At 26.5% G+C, this 22326-nt stretch overlaps 3 protein-coding genes across 5 annotated transcripts; 1 reads left to right on the forward strand and 2 right to left on the reverse strand.

Moving 5' to 3' along the window:
* Positions 1-2376: 2376 nt before the first annotated feature.
* Positions 2377-2742, reverse strand: LOC107170571 (protein ZBED8L-like). Its single transcript, XM_015520723.1, has one exon. It carries the CDS (start codon positions 2740-2742, stop codon positions 2377-2379), a length of 366 nt encoding a protein of 121 aa, XP_015376209.1.
* Positions 2743-11375: 8633 nt separating this feature from the next.
* On the reverse strand, positions 11376-21344 carry LOC107170572 (E3 SUMO-protein ligase ZBED1-like). 3 transcript variants are annotated; one of them, XM_089215765.1, is made up of 5 exons: positions 19775-21344; positions 19366-19694; positions 19239-19298; positions 19062-19157; positions 11376-12948 (listed from the first exon to the last, which is right to left on the reverse strand). In XM_089215765.1, the coding sequence occupies exons 2-5, from the start codon at positions 19520-19522 to the stop codon at positions 12857-12859; spliced, it is 405 nt and encodes a 134-aa protein (XP_089071891.1). In that variant the 5' UTR covers positions 19523-19694; positions 19775-21344; the 3' UTR covers positions 11376-12856. The 3 variants fall into 3 exon arrangements, with proteins under 3 accessions (XP_089071891.1, XP_015376211.2, XP_015376212.2); XM_015520725.2 differs by having other exon boundaries at positions 11378-12948; positions 19062-19298; positions 20985-21344; XM_015520726.2 differs by having other exon boundaries at positions 11378-12948; positions 19062-19298.
* LOC149061553 (uncharacterized) lies at positions 13669-15336 on the forward strand. The gene is made up of 5 exons (XM_089215764.1): positions 13669-13878; positions 13957-14192; positions 14348-14494; positions 14554-14646; positions 14812-15336. The coding sequence occupies exons 1-5, from the start codon at positions 13669-13671 to the stop codon at positions 14990-14992; spliced, it is 867 nt and encodes a 288-aa protein (XP_089071890.1). The 3' UTR covers positions 14993-15336.
* Positions 21345-22326: the final 982 nt, after the last annotated feature.

Here is a 22326-nt window from a genome sequence, read left to right on the forward strand (position 1 = left end):
TTTTACCATAATGTGTGTGTTTTTTTTTTCTGTCATCACGTTTTGGGGCAGTATAAATGCTTCGATTTTTGACTTCAGTACCTCGTTTGATCAGAAAGTGAATCTAGGTGGTAATTTGGGGGATCAAAAGTGAAAAATTCTTAATACTTTTCTAAATAATCGAGAAAAACAAACTAAAAATTAAGGGAAAAACGGGAAATTTTACGCACGCTCATTTTTCGACAAAATCGATTTTGGTTTTTGACGTAACATTAAAAAAAATTACCATAGATACCAACATATATATTGTTATAATAGCAGTTGAAAAATAAAATCAATTCAAAGTCATAAGTTTTTTTTTATAAACATTCAAAGATTGAATTTTGACAAAATACGTAAAATTCACAAATATTCGCAAATTATTTTAAGCTAGAAATTCATTAAAATTTTTTTTTTTTAAACTAAGATTTGAAAACTTAATACAAGACTCCTTGCAAGTTTGTAAATCTTTATCACAAAAAAAATGTCCATCAGAAATTTAAATTAAATTTTTATGAGCGTTTGAAATTTAAATGTTTACAACATTGAATTTTCACTAGATTTCTCAGTTAGCGATTTTTTTTATTTTGGTGTAACTCTAAAACAAATGACCGCAGATACTTGAAATTTTCACTGAATGTTTACATAGGAATTTTCTATATTTGATAAAATCTTCAGTACCTCGTTCGATCAGAAAGTGAATCTAGTTGGTAATTTGGGGGATCAAAAGTAAAAAATACATAAATACATGAAATTTTCACCGAATGTTTATATAAGTATATTCTATCCACCATGCAATTTTCAAAATTTTTTGACTTAAGTTGAACTATTCATAGGCATTTGAAATTTTCGATCATTATTAGTTTTTTTTAAAAATAATATTGATAAAAATGTATTTGTTATGCAGAAATGCTTAAAAATTTAATACAAGGCTCTTAACATATTGTTACAATAGCTGTTGAAAAATAAAATAAATTCATAGTCACAATTATTGATTATAAGCATTCAAAGTTTGAATTTTGACAAAATACGTAAAAACTAAAAATCACAAAAATCCACAAAATATTTTAAGCTAGAAATTCATAAAAAATGTTCTTTTTAAATCTAAGATTTGAAAATTTAATACAAGATTCCTTAAAAGTTTTTCAATCTTTATCACAAATAAAAAGTCCACCGGAAATTAAAATTAAATTTTTATGAGCATTTGAAATTTAAATTTTTACAACATTGGATTTTCACTTTTAGCGATTTCCTTATTTTGGTGTAACTCTAAAACAAATGACCGCAGATACTATAAATTTTCACTGAATGTTTATATAGGAATTTTATATATTTTATAAAATTTTCAAAATATTTAGATTTGTTTTGAGCTGTTTACTGACATTTTAATTTTTCAACTTTTTTAGTTTTTTTTTCTATAAATATCGATAAAAATTTATTTGTTCGGTAGACTAGCTTGAAAATTTAATACAAGGCTTCTAACACATTTTAACAATAGTAGTTGAAAAATAAAATTAATTCATAGTCACAAATTTTTTTTATAAGCATTTACAGTTCAAATATTGACTAAATACGTAAAAATTACGGCAAAATGTTCTAATTATCTTAGATAGAAATTCATAAAAGTTTTTCTTTTTAATTCTAAGATTTAAAAATTTAATACAAGGCTCCTAACATATTTTTACAATAGAAGTTGCAAAATAAAAGGAATACATAGTCACAATTTTTTTTTTAAGCATTCAAAGTTTGAGTTTTGACAACATATTATGTAAAAATCACGAAAATACAGAAATTATTTTAAGTTAGAAATTCATAAAAAATTTTCTTTTTATATCTAAGATTTGAAAATTTAATACAAGGCTCATAATATATTTTTACAATAAAAATTGAAAAATAAAAGAAATGCGTATTCACAATTTTTTTTTTACAAGCATTCAAAGTTTGAATTTTGACAACATATGTAAAAATCACTAAAATTCGCAAATTATTTCAAACTAGAAATTCATAAAAAATTTTCTTTTTAAATCTAAGATTTGAAAATTTTTAATAATCTATAATATATCCTAGACAGATAAACCGTCTTCGCTCAGAATCGTTTTTTGTATACAATGATATAATATCATTGGATTCAAATTTAATTCCATTCATTACAGTAACCCACTTGTAACCTACTGTACAGCAGAGCGACATACACGACTTAGGTACCCGCTTTTTTTTTTTTACTTTTATTACTTGTACTAATAGGTCATAATATTAATTACATTATATTTTTATAAATAAACATTTCTTTTAATAATTTAAAATCGTACATATTTTTTAAAATAATTTTTAATTTAAATATTTTTTTTAAATAAGAATTTAATGACTTCCTTGGTCTTGATGTTGCTTCGCCAATGAATCAATTTGAGCTTCTATGGAGTTAGTAAGTGAAATACGTATCGTGGGTTCGACATCAAGCTTACTTCTGGATTTGGTTTTGATTGTAGTTAATGTCGAAAATCCGGATTCACATGAATATGTGGTTGCAAAAGGAAGTAATTTTTTTAATGCTTCTTCGTAAAGATTAGGATACTCTTTGCTTAAAGATATCCAAAATTGGTTTAAACTTTTAGTATTAAAAAATTGTCCTAATAATTTATCTGACGATAATTCTAATAGTTGGCTCTCATTTAATAAAGATAATTCATGTTTTTCACAGGGTAAAAACGGGTTAAGAATCCACATATTGCTTAATCGAATATCATGAGAAGGTGGGAAATAATTTAATAATTTATTTTTTAATTTCGACAAATGTGTTTTAATTACACATTGAATTACATTAATTTCATTTTTTTTAAATAATTTTTCTTCAGTCATGTTATAATATGATAGAAACATATCATACCTACATATTTTTCTGAATTCGTTTTATCCAAAGATCAAGTTTCTTCAGAAAAGCTTCAACTTTATTGCCCTTGCATACTGAAATTTAACTAATTTAATATCGAAAAAATATCTGAAAGATACGCAACTTTTGCCAACCAAATTATATCTTGAAAATGATCGGATAACGGTGAATTTTTTTCTCTTAAAAATACTTCTATTTCAGTTCTTAATTCAAAAAATCTCGTTAAAACTTTTCCCCTTGATAACCAACGTATATGAGAATGAAATAATGCATTATTGTAAACTGAACCAAATTCTTCACACATGACAGAAAAAATACGAGAATTAATGGCTCTTGCACGAATAAAATTTATTGTTGCATTTGTTGCAACTGTTGCACATTGGTTTAAAATATCATTGAAATTTTCACCCATGTATTTTACTGCTAATTGTTCTCGATGTATAAAACGATGAGTGGAAATTAGATGTGCATGTGCTACTTCTTTAACGCGTGATACTACGCCTGAATATATCCCTGTCATAGACGCTGCACCATCTGTACAAATTCCAATACAAGAAGCCCAGTTAATATTTTTGGATATCATATAATTATTCATTATTTTGAAAATTTCATCTGCTGTAGTAAATATTTTCAACTTTAAGGTACATAAAAACTCTTCTTTTATATCGTTAAATGTATCATCAATGTACCTTACATAAATTAATAATATCTGTCGATTTGTCCAACTGGATGGCCTAAAATAAAGATTTGTTTATTTTTTCGACGAGCTGATATTCGATATCATTAGCAATACAAAGAATTCGTTTATGAATAGTGTCATTTGACATGGGGATATTTTTTATTTTTGAGACGTGTTCATTACCGAATAGTTCTAAACATATATCGACCATACAAGGTTTAATTAATTTTTCACCAATATTATATGGCTTATTTGTCTTAGCAATATGCAAAGCTGCAATAAAAGAACATTTTAAATACACCTTGTCAACTGTGGTATATGATTTAATATTTTTTTTATTTATCTTTAACTCATCACGTTTTCTTAAAAAAAATCTGTAGTTTTATTTTTGTATTCATTATGATTAGTTTCAAGATGCCGTATAAGTTTATTTGGCTTTAAAGAAGCATTTGCTAGTACAATACCGCAAATAACACATTGTGGCAAATCTACTCCGTTTTCATTTATATAAGTAAACCCATAACTAATATATTTATCAATGTATTTATATATGTAATTCGTCGATATTTATACCTTTTTTCTAGGCATCTCGTCCATCTCCATATTTTCTTGTTCATTTGCATGTGATTTCGTCATTTCATTTTCATTATTTGTAAGTTGTATCTACCAAAGGTTTTTTGAAAAAAGATGAAAGTGATGTCTGTTTACTCATTATAAATGTTTAAATTTAAGTAGGTATACAAAATTATTAGACGATTTACGAATGCTAACGACTATTCCGCACTGGGTACAGGTAGGTTGACGTTAACCTCACAACTACCCAAATAAGTACCATACGACGTTCACAACATTGATAATTTATTATAAGAAAAATGCTGGTCGAAAACTTATCTAGTACTATAATTTATAGCTATATATATTATATACTTTATTGGTTGGCATTAACAGAAACGAATAAATTTGATAAGCTCCTTTGTACCAATTATCAATACTGTGCATTTACGAAAACTGTTTTATTTATTATTTATATTATAAGAAATAAAAATAAAAATATAATACCAACATTTTAAATTTTAGCCGACCCAAAATTGGGTCGCGACCCTATGGTTAAGAACCGCTGGTATCTTCTATATATCATATACTATACACAACTAAATGAACATCAATTTAAATTATATGAACATTCAGCATAATATTTTTATGCGATATACACATGCACTTAAGCAATTTAATATACACATCATAAACTATATACGTTCACAATGTACACTTCTATATTTTATGTGTAGTCGAATTCTTCGATTTATTTGAAGTTTCATAACAATTAATCGATATTTATTTTGGGAGGGGGTGTGGAGTATTTTAGTTTTGGTTTTTTGAAATTAGACAACTTAAATTTTAAAAATATTAAACAAAAACTTTAAATTTCATAATTAAATAAAGTTTAAGAGAGCTTTATCAAGTTGGTTCGTGTTAGTTTTCTATATTTTTTAAAAATTAATCAACTACTTACAATATTATATTTATATATCTAGTATATCTATACATGAATATTCAAAATTTATGTTAGGTACAGGTACAGCTTACAGTTATTGTATCATATAAATATTCAAAATAGTGAATAATGTATGATATAAAAGTTTTTTTATTTAGAAACATCAATTATGATTTCACAATTTAATGGTTGTTTACAAGTTACAACATTTTAGGGTGGTTTTGAGGGGTGCATTTTAAAAATTCAAATAGAAGCCTATACTGACGAGTAAAAGTATTTGGGTAAAAGTATTCAAATACTTTTTAAGTACTCAAATACGTATTCTAAATACATTTGAAAATAGTACTTGGACACGGTATTTGAATACATTTTTTAAAGTATCTGTATTTAAAATCAAATACTATTTTTAAATATTTTTTTTGTTTTACCACAGAGTATATGAAAATATAAAATATAATCTGTGGTTTTACTTTTTGTACAGCTGTACAGGGACGCTAAATTTAAATAAAATAATAAAAATTGTACAACATTTTTATTTATAGATCGTTCATCAATATTGTAATATTTATAGAGGCATAAACTATATATTAATATATTATGTATATATTTATTTAATTGGATGTATACAGTCCGTTGATTTCCTAATAAAATTGGAAATACCTTTAGTCGAATTATGTACATATAAAAATAAAACAACGAATCATGAGGCGTAAAACACTCATTATTTATAAAACTATTTACTTTTTTCAATTTTTTTTTTTTCAAAATTTTAGATCTATGCTGTTCTAAAACTATATAAATTTTTAATATTTTTCACCCTTATATTTATTGGGTAAATCACTCTCAACTTTTGATTTTTAAATGGCAACCTATATTAAAAATATCATAAATTAATAAGGCTATTTTTTTAATGAATTTTGACGTTTTAAATTTCATTTTTCGTTAATCCGTTGACGAGATATATAGTCTCCCAAAGTTGGATGGTTTTGGGGTGGTGTTTGTGTATAAATGTGTTATACCATATCAGTACCGTGGCCGCAGCAATTGGGATTTTTCGGTGTAAGACATAAGAGCCAAAATAAGATAAGAAAAAAGCGCCAAAATCGTATCGTTCATAAGCGCCAAAATGCATGGGATAAGAAAAACAAGTCGTATCGTACAAAAGCGTCAGAAATTAAATAACAGAATTAAATTAAAAAAAACTCCAAACGCTTAATCTTAATCGACAAAAAATGTATTATCTGATTACGATAGATTGTCAAATAGACAGTGGGTGAGCAGTTTGTGTTATAACATATTGTTAGTAACTATTTCGTAATTTCGTCATTTTATTTTTATAAAAAATCAACCAATTTATTAAATGTATAAAATATTGATGTGCATGTATATTATAATTTACTATCGACATTTTATTTTTATAAAAAATCAACCAATTTATTAAATCTATTAAATATTGATGTGCATGTACCTTATACCTATATTATAATTTACTATCAACATAATAATATTAATATAATATAATTTTTATAAGATATAGAAATTTTTAAATATCTACCTACTTAATACTTATATAAAATATTAATTTTGGCGCAAATGAAAGGTCATTTTTGTACCTTTGGCGCTTATGTCATACAGCCGGGATTTTTGTACTCTAGCGTAAAATATAATACACTTTTCAAATAAATTCAGTAAGTACGATAGTAATAGTTAAGCCTAAGTTGTGCCCCAAAATAGGTAAACATTGGCCTCCACACATGCCATAGTCTAGATTATATCTTCATCATAAAAATAATTGTGCACATCTACCCTACAAATCAAAGTGGTTATTATTTATGCCACTAACCCATAAAGGGTTAAATAACAATAACTAATTTGCCACATTTATAAAATTAGTACTGAATGTTTAGTGTATAATATATAAAAGGTATTGTTGTCCAAGCTATAGGTAGTATTTGATGGTACTTACAACATCCACCAAGGACCAAAAGTGCAGCATTCTTATTCTAATTAATTTAAGTAAAACAAGATAGGTAGTGCTGAAATAAAAAATTAATTCAGTTTACTAATGATTAAGCTCATTTATAAGGTTAAGGTAAAAAACATTAAAACAAAACTACAAAAGTATTTGAAAGTGTCTTTAAATACTTTTTAAAAGTATTCGTATTTGTACTTGAATACTTTTTTTCCAAGTATTCAAATACGTATTTTAAATACTTTTGAAAATAAGTATCTGTATCTGTACTTGAATACTTTTAAAAGTACCTTTTACAAGACTAGTCATTTGTATGAATTTGTTTGAAGGTTTTTAGAATTTGTACGACACCAGGATTTGAGAAATATCGGAAATATAGAAGGGGGGCTGACGACGACACATGTCTCAAGCCACGTACATGTAGAAATATAGTTGTTTTTGAATGTTCTAACAATTTATTTTTTCCAATATAAATATTAAACTATATACCTACAATATATGCACCTATACGTACACTTAAATTTAAATGAACCCATCGTGAAATATTAATAGCGTTCTAAAATTATAGTATGATACAACCGGCAGGTTTTTAATTTCATCCATATTATATACGTATCTAGATCCTTCTAGGTATAAAAATCCAATTGATTATCAATTATTTTAATACCTTTAAAATGCATTTTTGTTTTAATTTGACTTAACTTATTAATTAGAGTTAAGTTAAGTTAACTTAATAGTGTTTTGTTAACTTAATTTATGTATTAAACATTTCTCTAAACATAACTTTTAATTCAATTGAAAAAAAAATACTTGACTTTAATTAATTAAGTTAAAAAATATATTATTGACTTTACCAGCCATGGATTTAGGTAAGTAATGTTATATTATTTGTTTATATGTTGTTTTTAACAATGCACAGTACTTATACACAATATAATATTGCGTATACTAGTATACCTACTTACAGCCTTACAGGTGCTATTTTTTGTAAAATTTAGGACTGCACATTTAATTTTACAGCTTTAAAAGAAAATGTTATGCACTACTATCTTATATATATACAGCATATCAGAGATACAGATGGAGAGATTTTGATCGCAGCGATGGTTCTGAATGGACCGCTAAGCTGACGAAGAAGAAGAAGAAAGTATGTATGTATGTATATAAGTATAAGTATAATAATTTAAAAATGCAATCAAATCAAACAACAAAATTCAAGAAAAAAAATCATGTTTTCTAGTAGCTGCGGCATGTAATTTTTGTTTTGTATACCGTAGTGCAAACACGTTCAAATCGTAGTGCACACTTGTACATTCGTGGTACACATTGTGTTTCGCGGTGCACATAAAAATAGGGCCTGCCTATACTTACTTGAAATACAACAATATTTATATTAGTAAAATGTGTCCGTGAAGTTTGGGTTGGAAACTTAAACGTATATAAGATATTATTAATTGATTTTATTATACATATATACGTATTATAGGTATTACTATGTAATATTATAATTTTATATAATAAAAAAATCTCAATTTCTAAGAACTTCCGCGGGGGAGCTACTTCATAGACGCTAGGGGCTACGTGGAGACCTACTTCGTGTGAAAACAGTATATGGTCTCCATATGTGGTGATGGACAAAACAAAAGGAGGGGTACATGGAATTTCTCCATCAAAAAATATGCATAGTGCCCAAAGTAAGGAGTTACAAATTTTGAAAAGTGCGTGTTACAGAACAATGGCGTTGGTCTGGAGTCGATCAGACAATAAGTCAGGGGGCTAAGTGAAGTTGACCCACCTGGCCGCACCTAATTAAAACTTGATCTTATAAAATGTTAAAAGGACTTTCTTAATTCGAAAGCTAACTTGCTATTACTTGATTCACTATTTGTTGGTACGTATGCTTAAATTTGAAGTGGATTGGGTTAAGTAGGTGTGCGGGTGTGCCAATTTTATGGACGTCGATAACACACAAAAATTGTTCAAACATATCTATATATAAATGTTGAAAATACAAAGGTTGTTTTTTTTTTATAAGAAGTTCAAATTTTAACAATATTCGTAAAAATTACGAAGATTTGCAAATTATTTTGTAGTTTAATATAATTGATTGGTGGTATATAGTATATACCACCAATAATGTCGAAATCGGGCAAACCTCAGAAATGCCGGTCAAAACACAAAATGCCCACAATCCTTAGGCAAAATGTCATATTTCGGCTTTTGAACGGGCAAACCTAGTTATGATCAACCTCATTTGGGAAAAACTGTATACTGACTTATCGTAAGGGCAAAACTGTATTGCTTTATAATATACGTTTGCTAATATTAAATACAAATAGTGATTTTTATCGTACGATTTTATTACGATTATAAATGCGTCTATTATGTGTAGCAACAAATAAACATAAATATTATTTTTTTATTATTATTAATATGTATTCAATTATATTTTTACAATATTGTATGATAATTATTTATTTGTATTTAATATTAGTGAAGTTATTTAAGACGCTATGGGTTTGCTACAATGAAGTTTAATATTTAAATGTATTCATTTTTTAAATTCTTTATTTTAACATTATAAGAGTACCTTATATTATTATTTGTTAATTTTTATACGAGTACTTAATATCATTTTATTTTTATTATTATTTAAGTGTATTCAATTATATATAAGTATTTTGTACGAAAATATTTATTTTATGATTATTTGGTTTTGCCCTTACAATAAAAATCAGTATACAGTTTTGCCCAAATGAGGTTGGTCATAACTAGGTTTGCACGGTCAAAAGCCGAAATATGAAATTTTTCCCAAGGATATTGTGGACAGTTCGCGTTTTGACCGGCAGTTCTGAGGTTTGCCCGATTTCGACTTTCGCCCGTAACATAGGTAGGTATATAATAAATACCTATTTAAAAAAAAAAACTTTTTAAAAGACATTAACTTATAGACTATAAACAAATTCGTTAAAGTAACATGAATATTGAGACATCTAAAATTACATTTACACAGACAAACAGTACATTATCCCAATCAGTGGCATAATCAGGTTTTTTCAAGAGTTCACAGTACAGACTGAATATAGGTACTTTGAGTGAATACCGCATATGCCTCCTCTTGGAGAAGAGAGGTAGTACCATGCATATAGTGATATATACATAGATAAATAGATCACAATATGATCTCCCTACTACCCACTTGTGATAAGCATTGACGAAAACCTAGTGGTCGTTTCAATGAACAAATACAAAAATAAAATAAAAATAGATTTAATAGATATTATGGATATTATAATATTATATATGTAGATATTAATATATTATATTATATTTCACAATACGCACACATTTAACAATAAAAACCGGTCGGTGCCCGAACCCGAAGGATTGCGCATAGTAGATATAGGCTATAATATAAAAATCTTGTGATTATAAAGGTTTCTGAATATTTGTAAGTACATACTATTATATTATATTTTTAGTTAGTGGTATAAATGTAATTATAATAAAATAATATTTGACGGTAGTCTAAATCAAAATTCAGTAATGTTCATTAGGGGATAAAATAATTGTGAAGTGTACAAAATGTTTAAAATCAAATGTAGATATACCAGATTATTTATATTGTTACATTTTTATCTATTTGGGATTGGATTATACTAAATTTTCCAAAGTATACTTTTTATTCATGTTATAATTTGTTACAGTATCTAATAAGATTATGTATATACATACTCATATTGTATAAAAATAATTTTAAGTTTGAAATGTATGAATCAAACAAAATAAACAATGAGTATTAAATCAATTTTTCCAATTTCCCTTCAAAATTATACATACATTTTAAGTTGAAAAACAAAATTAAGTAACTTGAGTAAATTTGAAAAAGAAAAATAATATCATATAAATACAACCTAACAACTTGAGATTCAGTTATTATACAACTAAAATTTTTATGGAATAAATACAATGTAATATTGTTAACTGACAATAAATAATAGTTAACTTCACTGGATCCAAGCCCTATTTATTATTATTATTGAGATTTTAATATTTGTTAATATCAAATCTTTATGCTGTGAAATGGTTATCTTTTTAAAAACATTGTTTAATTTTATAGCATCATTTAACGTTATGTTTTACGCAAAGTTTAATCATTCAATCATTCTATCTAAAAATTTGATCTTCTTGCATTCTATAGAAATGAATTACCATTTTTTGATTTTTTTGATACTACAGTAGTAAAGGAATGCAATTATGGAAGTACAAAAACAAATTTTATAGGAGAGATAAAATAGTATATGATTTTTATTTTTTAGTCAAATATTTCTGTTTATTTTTGAAACTTTTTTCATAAACAAAATTGGGTTAACAAATTAATTTATGATAACTACCAAATAATAAATAATATGATAAATAAAATTAATTTAGTAGGTGTGTGTAATAGTCAGTCTATCGTGAGTTCATTGTCATATGGAAAAACACAATATGCTGTTGATAGTATTTTTAGCAAAAATATCATACATTGACTTACAATTAAATACTTCAATAATATTATTTTGTATGATTATACCCTGAACCAGAAGAAAACTGAACTTGTTATACTATTATTTTGTGTTACTTTACTTCTGTGGTATAATAATACAATAATACAATCATCACATGAATTATTAACAATTTTAATAGTTAAAAAAGGACTTCTATATTTTTATGAAACATACATTTTTTGTAAATTACTATAAACACATACATTTTAGATTGAAAGCAGATTTCTTTTGGTGTTTACATAATTTAAGGTAAAAGTACTTAAGTATTTTTTTTATTAGAGAAAATAAATTATAAATATAAGGTAAAATTTGTTGTTGTACAATTAGTGATGGGCACTACCCAATGATTTGAATAACCGATTAATAGTTATATTTTACTCCAAAAAACCGACAAACAGTTGGTTACAATTACCATGACCAACTAACATCATAAAGTTTAATGACTCATGCTATTAGAAAATAACTAATGACTTATAATTATAACTATCAAAAAACGACTAATGACTAATAACTATCAAAAAAATACTAATGACTTATGGCTATCAAAAAGGACTAGGTAACGAATGAAAACTGACTAAAATACTAAAAACAAAATTAGTCGGTTAATATATAAAAATATATAAATAGTCTAATATTTATCTTGCATTCTTAAAGCTAACAAATAAATGTTTTTAATATAGTTCATTATGATAATTAGATATGATATTTTACAAGAAAAAAATATTGTAAATCCTTTTTTACAGTTGTATAATATATTTTATTTAAACAAAATAGAAATAAATAGAGTAAATACTAAATAGACAATAGTTAAATTAAATTAAATTCATTATTTATTTATTATTTACACTTTATTTTAAAATTTAAATAATGTAAAGAACAACAAAAAAAGTATCTACTTATTACTTAGTATTTAGTAAATACTATATACTATTTACCATTTTAAATATAAAAATGTCTATGATAAATCTTTTAAATTTTTGTTTAAAAAAAAATAGAATATCTAAATTTTTTGGATCCAGCCGATTTCTTTTGGCACCTATTATTTCCCCTGTCTTTGAAAAAACTCTTTCTGAGGGAACTAAAGTCACTGGAGTTGTAGAATATTTCACAGCTATTTTAAATAAAGAGTCCAGAAGCGACTGATGTTTGATCCAGAAATCTAGTGGAATACTTAATCGTTTTTCAAGAGGAAGACTAATATATTAGTTTATAAGTGTTTCAGCGGTTGTTGTTGAAGTTAAAGTAGTCCTTTCCTCTTCTACTTCTGTTGTCGAAATGCCCATAAGTTAAAGCATTGGTTTTCTTGAGATTCATGATTTAGTCTGAGTGATGAATGCTCACTGTTTTCACCTTAAAAAATAACATTAAGGTTAGCATATACCGTGTGTCCCAAAAATCAGGGGCCACTTTACCACTCATTACCATGTAAATATTTTTCAATTCTGTTTGCAGGACATTAAACTAGACTAATGGATCGTAAATTTCTATGACTGCACATGCGCAATAAAACTTACTTTTTTTAAATGGCAACCTGTAATTTAAATATCATATTCGGGTTCATCAATTTTTTTCAAGCCATTTTTATTTATCAACTTGTGTCCTAAACCCAAAATTGACTACACTAGAGCTAAGTAGAATTTAAAAAATTAAATTAAATTAATTTTTTTTCTGATGTACGTACTTATATTTTTATTCTAAACAACACCAGGGGGCCTATTCTCAAAGGCATCGAAAGCAGTGGTCGAATAAAACTGTTCGATTGTGAATATTCGATCATTAATATTTATTCGACACATTATATTCGATCAATCGTATTCTGAAACAACTATCGAATATTGAATGTCGAATATTATTTTATTCGATATACTTTTCGATTATCGAATAAAACCATTGTTTTGTCCATGTAATTTTCAGTTGTTATCACAAATTGATTGCTGATAAAAAATTTAATTTAAAATTTAAAATTTGTTTGACACTGTGACGTGCTTACTAGTTACTTAGTGTTTACTATTACTATTTAGTTTTTTATTTGTCTACTGCAAGTATATTAAGTATAACCATAATATAACTATGAGTACTGAGAAAAAAGTTAAAGGCAAGTCCGTCACTCTGGCGCAGAAGGAATGTCTTGTGGATTTTATGGAGATGCATCGAGAGTTAACAAAAGGGAAGTTTAGCACAAATTTCACCCACAAGAATGCCCAACATCTTTGGCAAAAAATAACGTTAGATTTAAATTCAATGATAGGTGCAATAAAAACTCCAGAAAAATGGAGAAAAGTAACTTTCATTTCAATTGTGACAAATTTTTAGATATACTAATTACTAATACTAAATACTTTTTTTAACATCCATTAGACTTGGACTGATATGAAATGTAATGCCAAGACTAAAAGTGTTGGACTTAAAAAAAGTATTTCTAAAACTGGTGGAGGTAGTTATGAGCAAGAAAACACACTAGCACCGATAGAGGAAAAGATTACTGAAATAATAGGAGAAGTACCCATTTTTGGACAACCACATACAATTGAACCGACTGTTAATTTTGACGGTTATGAATTTTTAGTTGATTCTGAAAATAGCAGTATTTTACAGTAAGAATTAAAAATGATAAATTATTGTTATTAGATTTTTCTTATTGAAAAAATAATATCTCATCAATACATAATGACTTCTTGTTTACAAATACAATATTAATTATAAAATCATAAGATCTAAAAGGTATATATATATTATATATATTGTATAGGCCATTAGTAAAATCTGCTTATGATAATGTACATGGAGAAGAATTATTCACTGATGATTTACCATCACCAATTGAGTCATCATCATCTAAAATACTGGAAAATTTACAGCCATCATTAAATGCGTTTGCATCTAAGCCCATAGAAATGTAATATCTATAAAATTTTTTTAGGTTCAATATTTATTTTTTTAAATCTTTACATTTAGATCCAAAAATATTGTTATTGACAACACTAGCAATTTTATTAATCAAGACAAAATAATTATTGAAGAACCTGTTAAATTATCTGTTAAAAAAAGGTAAGCATACCCCATCTATAAGAAAACTTCCTTGAAAAGTTTATTTATTTCATACAAAATTGTTTTGTTGATATCCATGTTAAATGACTCGAATATTTCTAAATTTGTTGTTAGTTTTGCATACAATTAATTATTTAACTGGTACACAATTCAACTTCTTTCTAGTAAGCTTGATATATTTCAAAAATCTGCTGATGCTTCTATGCAATTGCATTATGCCAGTGAAGAGAGAAATGGAATTCTTAAATCATATTATACAGCAAAGTTAAATCTCTTAGAAAGAATCGTTATAGCAAAAGAAAAGAAAGTTGCTTTAATGGAGGCTAATAGTAAATTTAAAGAATGATTAATATTGAAAAAAAAATGTTATTTGCCATATTATTAATTGTACCTACCTAAGTATTATTTTTATTTTGTTTTTAAAATTTTATATAGCTGGTTATTGCTTATTTATAATTAATATGTTACTTGATTTTTAGTATTTCAGTTAAATATTATAAAATATTATTCCATGTTAGTTTGAATGTAAAAGTAAAAAAGTAATTTGTTACTAACTTTTATAAAAATTAGTTACCTAATACTCAATTATATTTTTAGGATACAAATAAATGAACAAAGATTTAATTTTTTATGTTTATGTTTATTTTTATTTTTATTTTGTGATACAATAAAAAATAATATTTTGTTGAAGTTTGAGTTATTCATTTTTATAATAACAATTAGGTAATTGATAATTGGTAATTGAATAATTCTCTAAATGTAAAAATATGAATCTATCATTAGCTGTTGCATACGTTTTCCTGCCATAAGTTCTGTATTAATATGATTTGTATTTGGATCATTTGGAGCTGCATAATTATTTAAAAGTCCTAAATCATTTTCACAATACTCATCATTATTATCGATTTGAGGTAGATTGTTGATTATGCAAATATTGTGTAATATAGTGCAAGCATTAATTATACTAGAAGCTTTTTCTGGTTTGTAGTGGAGTACTCTATGTTTAAGTAAACATCTAAAAAAATATAATATGTATTAAAAGTTTATAGGTAGGCAGGTAGTTCTAGAGTAAATATAGAGTAATACCTAAATCTAATTTTAAGAACACCATTACACCGTTCTATAATTGATCTCGTTCTACAAAACCAAGTATTATATCTAGCTTCCGGGCTATTTGGTAGATATTCACTTAACGGTGTCAATAGCCACGGTCTCAAACCATATCCAGAGTCCCCTATTTTAAAAAGTAAATCAACAATTACTAATAATTACATTTATAGTACTTATGTAATCAATAATTTAAATTAAATGTACCCAATAAAAAACAAGATGTATGTCCGATGGAATGCAAATGTTTCAACAATCCTAACACAGGACTAAGACGCCAAATATGGCTATCATGAGTACTTCCCGGAAATTTTGCACATACATTTAAGATTTTCAGGTTTGAATCGCAAATCTTATTAAACATAGTATAAATTGTATACTATATAATATTATTTATTCAAACTTATAAGATTAAAAATATTCATTTATTCTTTTTAATTTTGTATGAATAAAATTGAAATGGGTATTTATTAAATTTCAAAATGTATAATATTATATATTTAAAATTACCAGTTGTGTATTAATGCTGTGGTAGCCTTTTCGATTAACGTATACATGTTCAGGATAAACGGGATCATTTAAATTGGGCGGTACAATAGCAATATGAGTTCCATCAATGACACCAATTACTCCTGGTATTCCAAATTTTTCATAGAAACTTAGCAAAAAAAATAAATGTACCTACTTCAGTTAAATATTACACAGTTGAGATTTTAGTGAAATATATTACCCTAAACGAACTTCTTTAAGTTCACTAACAGAACTTGGAAAATGTATATATTTGTTGAGTATTTCTGGAACATTCAAGGCATTAGCTACTTCAGTAATGCATCTACTTACAGAAGCTTGACTCACAGAAGCACCTCTATGTTCCCCAATATCTTGCTGGTAGCTTCCGCTTGCAAAAAATCTTAGTGCTGTCAATATCTAACAATGTAATAATAGTATTGGTATAAAAACAGAAAATACTATGATATACCTATCAAAAATAACAGTGCTTAAAATAGTGTGCAGTAGGCAGTAGCAAAATCTAAGTATAATGATTTTTATTATTTAATAATACCATAAGTTTACTGACTCAAGCTTTTTAGTCTTTAATTTTAAATTTCTTATCATATACCAAGGACTATTAATAAAAATGTTAAGCACTGAACAATACATCTTATTTTTGTGTGTATTATAATTTTCTATGGCTAACCTTTCTTTCGATACTTAGTCCAGCAATTGTATTCGGATTTTTCATAAAAGGAGTCAGAAGATTGGTTAACTCTTGCACTAGAACTTTACTTAATCGATAGGTTCCAATGAATTGTCGGTCAGAGAGTACTTAAAAATTTAAATATGTTTATTATATGATAGCTGATTTTTATAAAGCAATTATATTGATATATGAATAAATACATTTATCAATTTATAATATGTAGGTATTACACTTCAAAATGTATGAAGCGATTTTATAATATTGAATATTTACCGGCAAGTAAAGAATCATATTATTTGATTAATAATTAAAATGATGTATATAATTACCGACGAAAGGATCTTCTTGTATTAAAACTCGCCTTCCTTCATTTTCGAAGTTCATATCGTTAAATATTTCTATATTCATTGCATTTAACTGCATATTATATACTTCAAAATCGTCATCAATTAATGCCATATTGCTTAAATTATCTTGTTTACAGGTATTATTAATACAAAGTTAACGAATATCTTTACAGTTCGTGGAGGTAGATTAAATATAAATAGTATACTAAATTAAAATATACTAATATTAAATGATGACGTGAAAACCGTTGTGTCGAAAACCGTTTTCGTCACCTAATTCACTATCGTAGAAAATTATCGAATAGTAATATCGGATTTGTAGTCGAAAACCGTTTGAGAATAGTGTTTTTTTTTACAATCGAAACCAGAGTTCTTTTCGACCAATTTTTGATCGAAAGCCGGTTTCGATACCTTTGAGAATAGGCCCCCAGGAAACAAACAATCAAAATTATTATTATTATTATTAAATTTTATTTCTTGGTTTATGGTAACGTCTGAGGATGATCTATTATTAATTAATCATATTTTGTGGATTGATGAAAGTAAATTTACTTATAATGGAATATTAAATAAGCAAAATAATCATTATTGGTTGAATGAAAATCCTCACTGGGCTGTTCCTACAAACTTACAAACATGTTGGGGTACAAATGTATGGGTTGGTTTTATTGGTGGTAAACTTACAAGTAACTACTTGGGCCGGGATTTCTATGACAGAACTTTAACGGGAAGAAGATACGTAGATTTTTTGCGTAATGACTTGCAATATTACTCCTTAATGATTTACCTTTAGATATACGTAAAAGATTTATTATCAGCAAGACGGGGCACCTGCTCATAGTGCCCGAATTGTTCATGAATTTTAGAGAGTAAGATTTAGCGAAAAATGTATTACAACACATGGACCAGTAGTGGCCCCCAAGATCACCAGATCTAACACCGTTAGATTTATTTTACGGGGGCACTTGAAAAATGTTGTGTATGCTGATCCTCAATCAACAGCCAAGATTTAAAGAATAAAATTACACACGCATGTTACCTCCTAAACGAAAACCAAATACTGGCAGCAACTATAATAGTGAATGTTTACGTCGATTTGGGGCATGCTTTACACGACGAAGGGACTTTCGAACAGTTTATTGAATAGTTTATGTTTGTAATTTCTGTAAATTAAATTGTAAATAAAAATGTATAGTAATGTTTTAAAAAATAAAATAGAAATTTTGTTTCTTGAAACACACGTTTAAACTATGTTATTTCATAATGTGTAATAATAAAATAAGATAATAATTCATAAATAGTAAATAGTTAATTAGTTTAATAATAATAATTTTGATTATATGTTTAATGGTGTTTAGAAAAAAAAATAATAAGTACGTACAGTTAGAAAAAAAAAATAATTATATAGAATTTTTAAATTTTTTAAATTCTACTTAGCTCTAGTTAAGTCAATTTTGGGTTTAGGACACAAGTTGATACATCAAAATGGCTTGAAAAAAATCCCTGAACCCGAATACGATATTTAAATTACAGGTTGCCGTTTAAAAAAAAGTAAGTTTTATTGCTCATGCGCAAAATATATGAGTTAAAAACATTGTAAGTCACAGAAATGTACGATCCATTAGTCTAGTTTAATGTCCCATAAACAGAATTGAAAAATATTTACATGGTAATGAGTGGTAAAGTGGCCCCTGATTTTTGGGACACACGGAATATTAAAATAATAGCTAGTAGCCAGTAGGTTTTCAAATAAACATTACCAATTAATGCAGCTAATTCATATTTTATATTCTGTATAGCTTTATTGGCCGACTCTATATTGGGAAAAGCTACTTTCTTAAACCGTGGGTCAAGAACTGTTGCAATTGCAAAACAAGGTAAAATATCATTATCTTCAATCAAATCAAAACGATCTGCCATATTTTGTATTAATTTACTTTTTAATGCTACTCCTAATTCTGTCTCCATTGTTTTAGAATTAAGAGAAATATCCACACCTGCAAATAAATTAGTTAATAATTATACATAATATTAAAAATTAAATTTATAAAAAATGTTTAATACCTCTCACTAAAGGAATAACCATGTCAAGTGTTGGGTATTTTCCGCCTGAAAGTTCAGTTGTCATCAAATTAAACGGTGTTAGCAGTGGTATAATATCCTCTATAATTCTCCATTCCATTGGTAGCAGCACTGTTGGGCCATCCTTTAACGACATCATGGCATAAGTAAGTGGTTCTTTTAATGTTACCAACCGTTCAAGCGTTAAGAGGCTACTGTTTCAACGTGTGGATACATCTTGCTTTAGTTTCAAATCGGGTAAACCTAGTTGCTTTAACCTTTGAAGCACAGGATTTTTTATTTCTGATTTCTTGACTTTAAGTGACTGTTTCCTATTATTTTACAATACCATATTATAAAAAAATAGTTTTTTAAATTGTTCATTAAAAAAAAGGTGGTATACCATACTTACCACCATGCATGTAACACCTTTTGTATTAGGTATAACATATTTTTTTTATGATACGTATATAAGTATATTATTATACATTTATTTTCTTTATTTTTAAATATTATAACATAAATCAACACTATTAATATTGATTTATAAACCTTTTTATTATTATCATGTAAATATAATAGTTATGATAATATGTTTATGGTTTTTGAGCTTGCTGGGCATATAAATTAGTTTCTAATAAAATTATATCAATAAGACAATCTGGAAACATTTCATGAAATAAAATGTAAGGCGTTTTAGGTTCCAATGAGAGTATATGAGATGCTAAATTTGAATCTGACAAAAACATTGAATTTGTAAAGATTTATGTATTTTTATCCCACTGTGGTTCTTCAAATATATTATATTCATCATTAGGGCTCGGAAGTTGCAGGAGCTAAAAAAGGTAAAATATGCACAAATAAATTGAAAAATATGCATTAAAAATGTTAAATATGCAAAAATATTATTCTGAATTTCAAAAATATACGCGCTTCACCTACTAATAATACAACGTCTAAAACAAAACTGTCAAACATCAATCGTGTACAATCTACAGTAACGATAAACAAAGAAACCATCATTATATTTACGATAACTTATCGACGATAAGAAAGTACTACAAATAAGTATTTCAGTATACTAGCATGATAGACTAAATGCGTATCACATCAGTATATCACTGTTAATAACTCTGTAATTGACTATGGCGATGACAATAAATACCTTCATTGGTCATTTTGAGTTTTATATTCAATATTAGTTGAAATATAAAAGTTAAAAAAAAAAATCAATTTTTTTAGAAAAATATGAAATATGCATAATATGTGTATAAAATTAATGAAATCTGCACTTTTTAGCTAAAGTTGGCAAAATATGCAAATTATGAATTTTCAATTTTCAATTTTTTAACTCGCAATTGTGTATTTCAAATTTCTAGCTAGGTCTGCTATAAATTGAGATCATACAGAACAATATGCAATTCCTACAACTTCCGAGCCCTATTCATCATTATTAACAAGTAAATCATTATGTGTATTAGACTGTTGAGAAATATTAGCATCTTTTACATTTTGTTTGCATTTAGGTGTTAACTTTTTATCTTAGACTGCCTAGGAATAGGTATTTCTTCTTCAGAGCTACTAGAGCTACTAGGAGGTATAACTACAGGACTATTACTCACTGATGGACTTGGTAAAAAGACAGGATCGACATCAGAGTCATCAACAAAACTATTATTATCTGATGGTAAATCACTAATGTCAGCATCAGAATCAAACAAGCAACCAATTATATCTTCATAATTCAATTTATATGCCATAATTACACTAGATGAATAATTTTTGTTTAGCATACAAACAAAATAACAACTATAGCAACTAATATGGATATTATACACTGTTTTCACAGGGGTATATATACTATACCACCAATGAATCACTTTTTTAACAATTGCATTTAAGAAAAACAAAGATCTATCAACTAGGGAAATTTCATTAGATGTTTTGTAAGATGATATAACAAAACTACAAAACAAACATGAAAATGGATAATGGAATGATTAAAATATTATCATGTTTCTGTAAAACGAAAATATGATAAGTGAAAATCAATAAGATTTTATTGATTATACCATGTTTTAAAATTTTGACAGTTCTGCCATCTACCGGTTAATTTTACAACTTATTAAATGTGATATAATGGTGGTATTAAATATATACCACCATGCAAGAATGGGAGATTTTTTTAAAGTGGTATATATTATTTATACCATCATGCTTCAAAGGGTTAACTTTTCTTGTAAAAACGATGTCAACTCACCTTTTTTTTTTTAAATGTCACTATTGAACGATATTTTTTAAATAAAATGTTTAAATCATTGACTCCATCCATTGTGTTTGTAACCACTAAGTTCAACTTATGTACAGTAGATACATGGTATATGAGGAATGTCTTTAATTTTTTTTTATCGCTGTCTTTATGTTAGCACCAGAATCAGTTACAATAGCTACTACTTTATTATTTATTTTCTATTCCTCAAATATTTTAATCAATGTTTCTTATAAGTATTGTGCTATATGATTTTTAACAAGTTTTTCTGTAGTTAATACAAATGTTTTCAATATATAATTTGTATTATATACATGAGCAGTAACTGTTAAAAAAGAATCAGCGTTTATAGATGTCCAAATATTGAAATATCTGATGTAATAGCAACATGATGGCTGATTTTGATTTAAAATCTGCCATTGCTTGTTTTCAAAATTATATTTAAAAAAAAAGTATTTCAAGTATTTACTTTAATCGCTGTCAATTTTATATTCAGAACTTAAGCCAATTGATTGTATTTTCCTATACCAGCTTTGGCTCAAATGAAATTGTCATCCCTTCAGAGTCATTGAAGGCCAAACTGATAAAATAGCCAAATGTATTGCTTTTTCAAAATCTACAAACACTCTTTTTGGAGAAAATATAATATTTATTTTATTACATTCAGACAAAATGTGAAAAAATGCCTTTTCGTA

The sequence above is a fragment of the Diuraphis noxia genome, unplaced genomic scaffold, assembly GCF_037042655.1.
Source record: "Diuraphis noxia isolate RWA-SAM2 unplaced genomic scaffold, SU_Dnox_SAM2 contig0001, whole genome shotgun sequence".
NCBI classification, from domain to species: Eukaryota; Metazoa; Arthropoda; class Insecta; order Hemiptera; family Aphididae; genus Diuraphis; species Diuraphis noxia.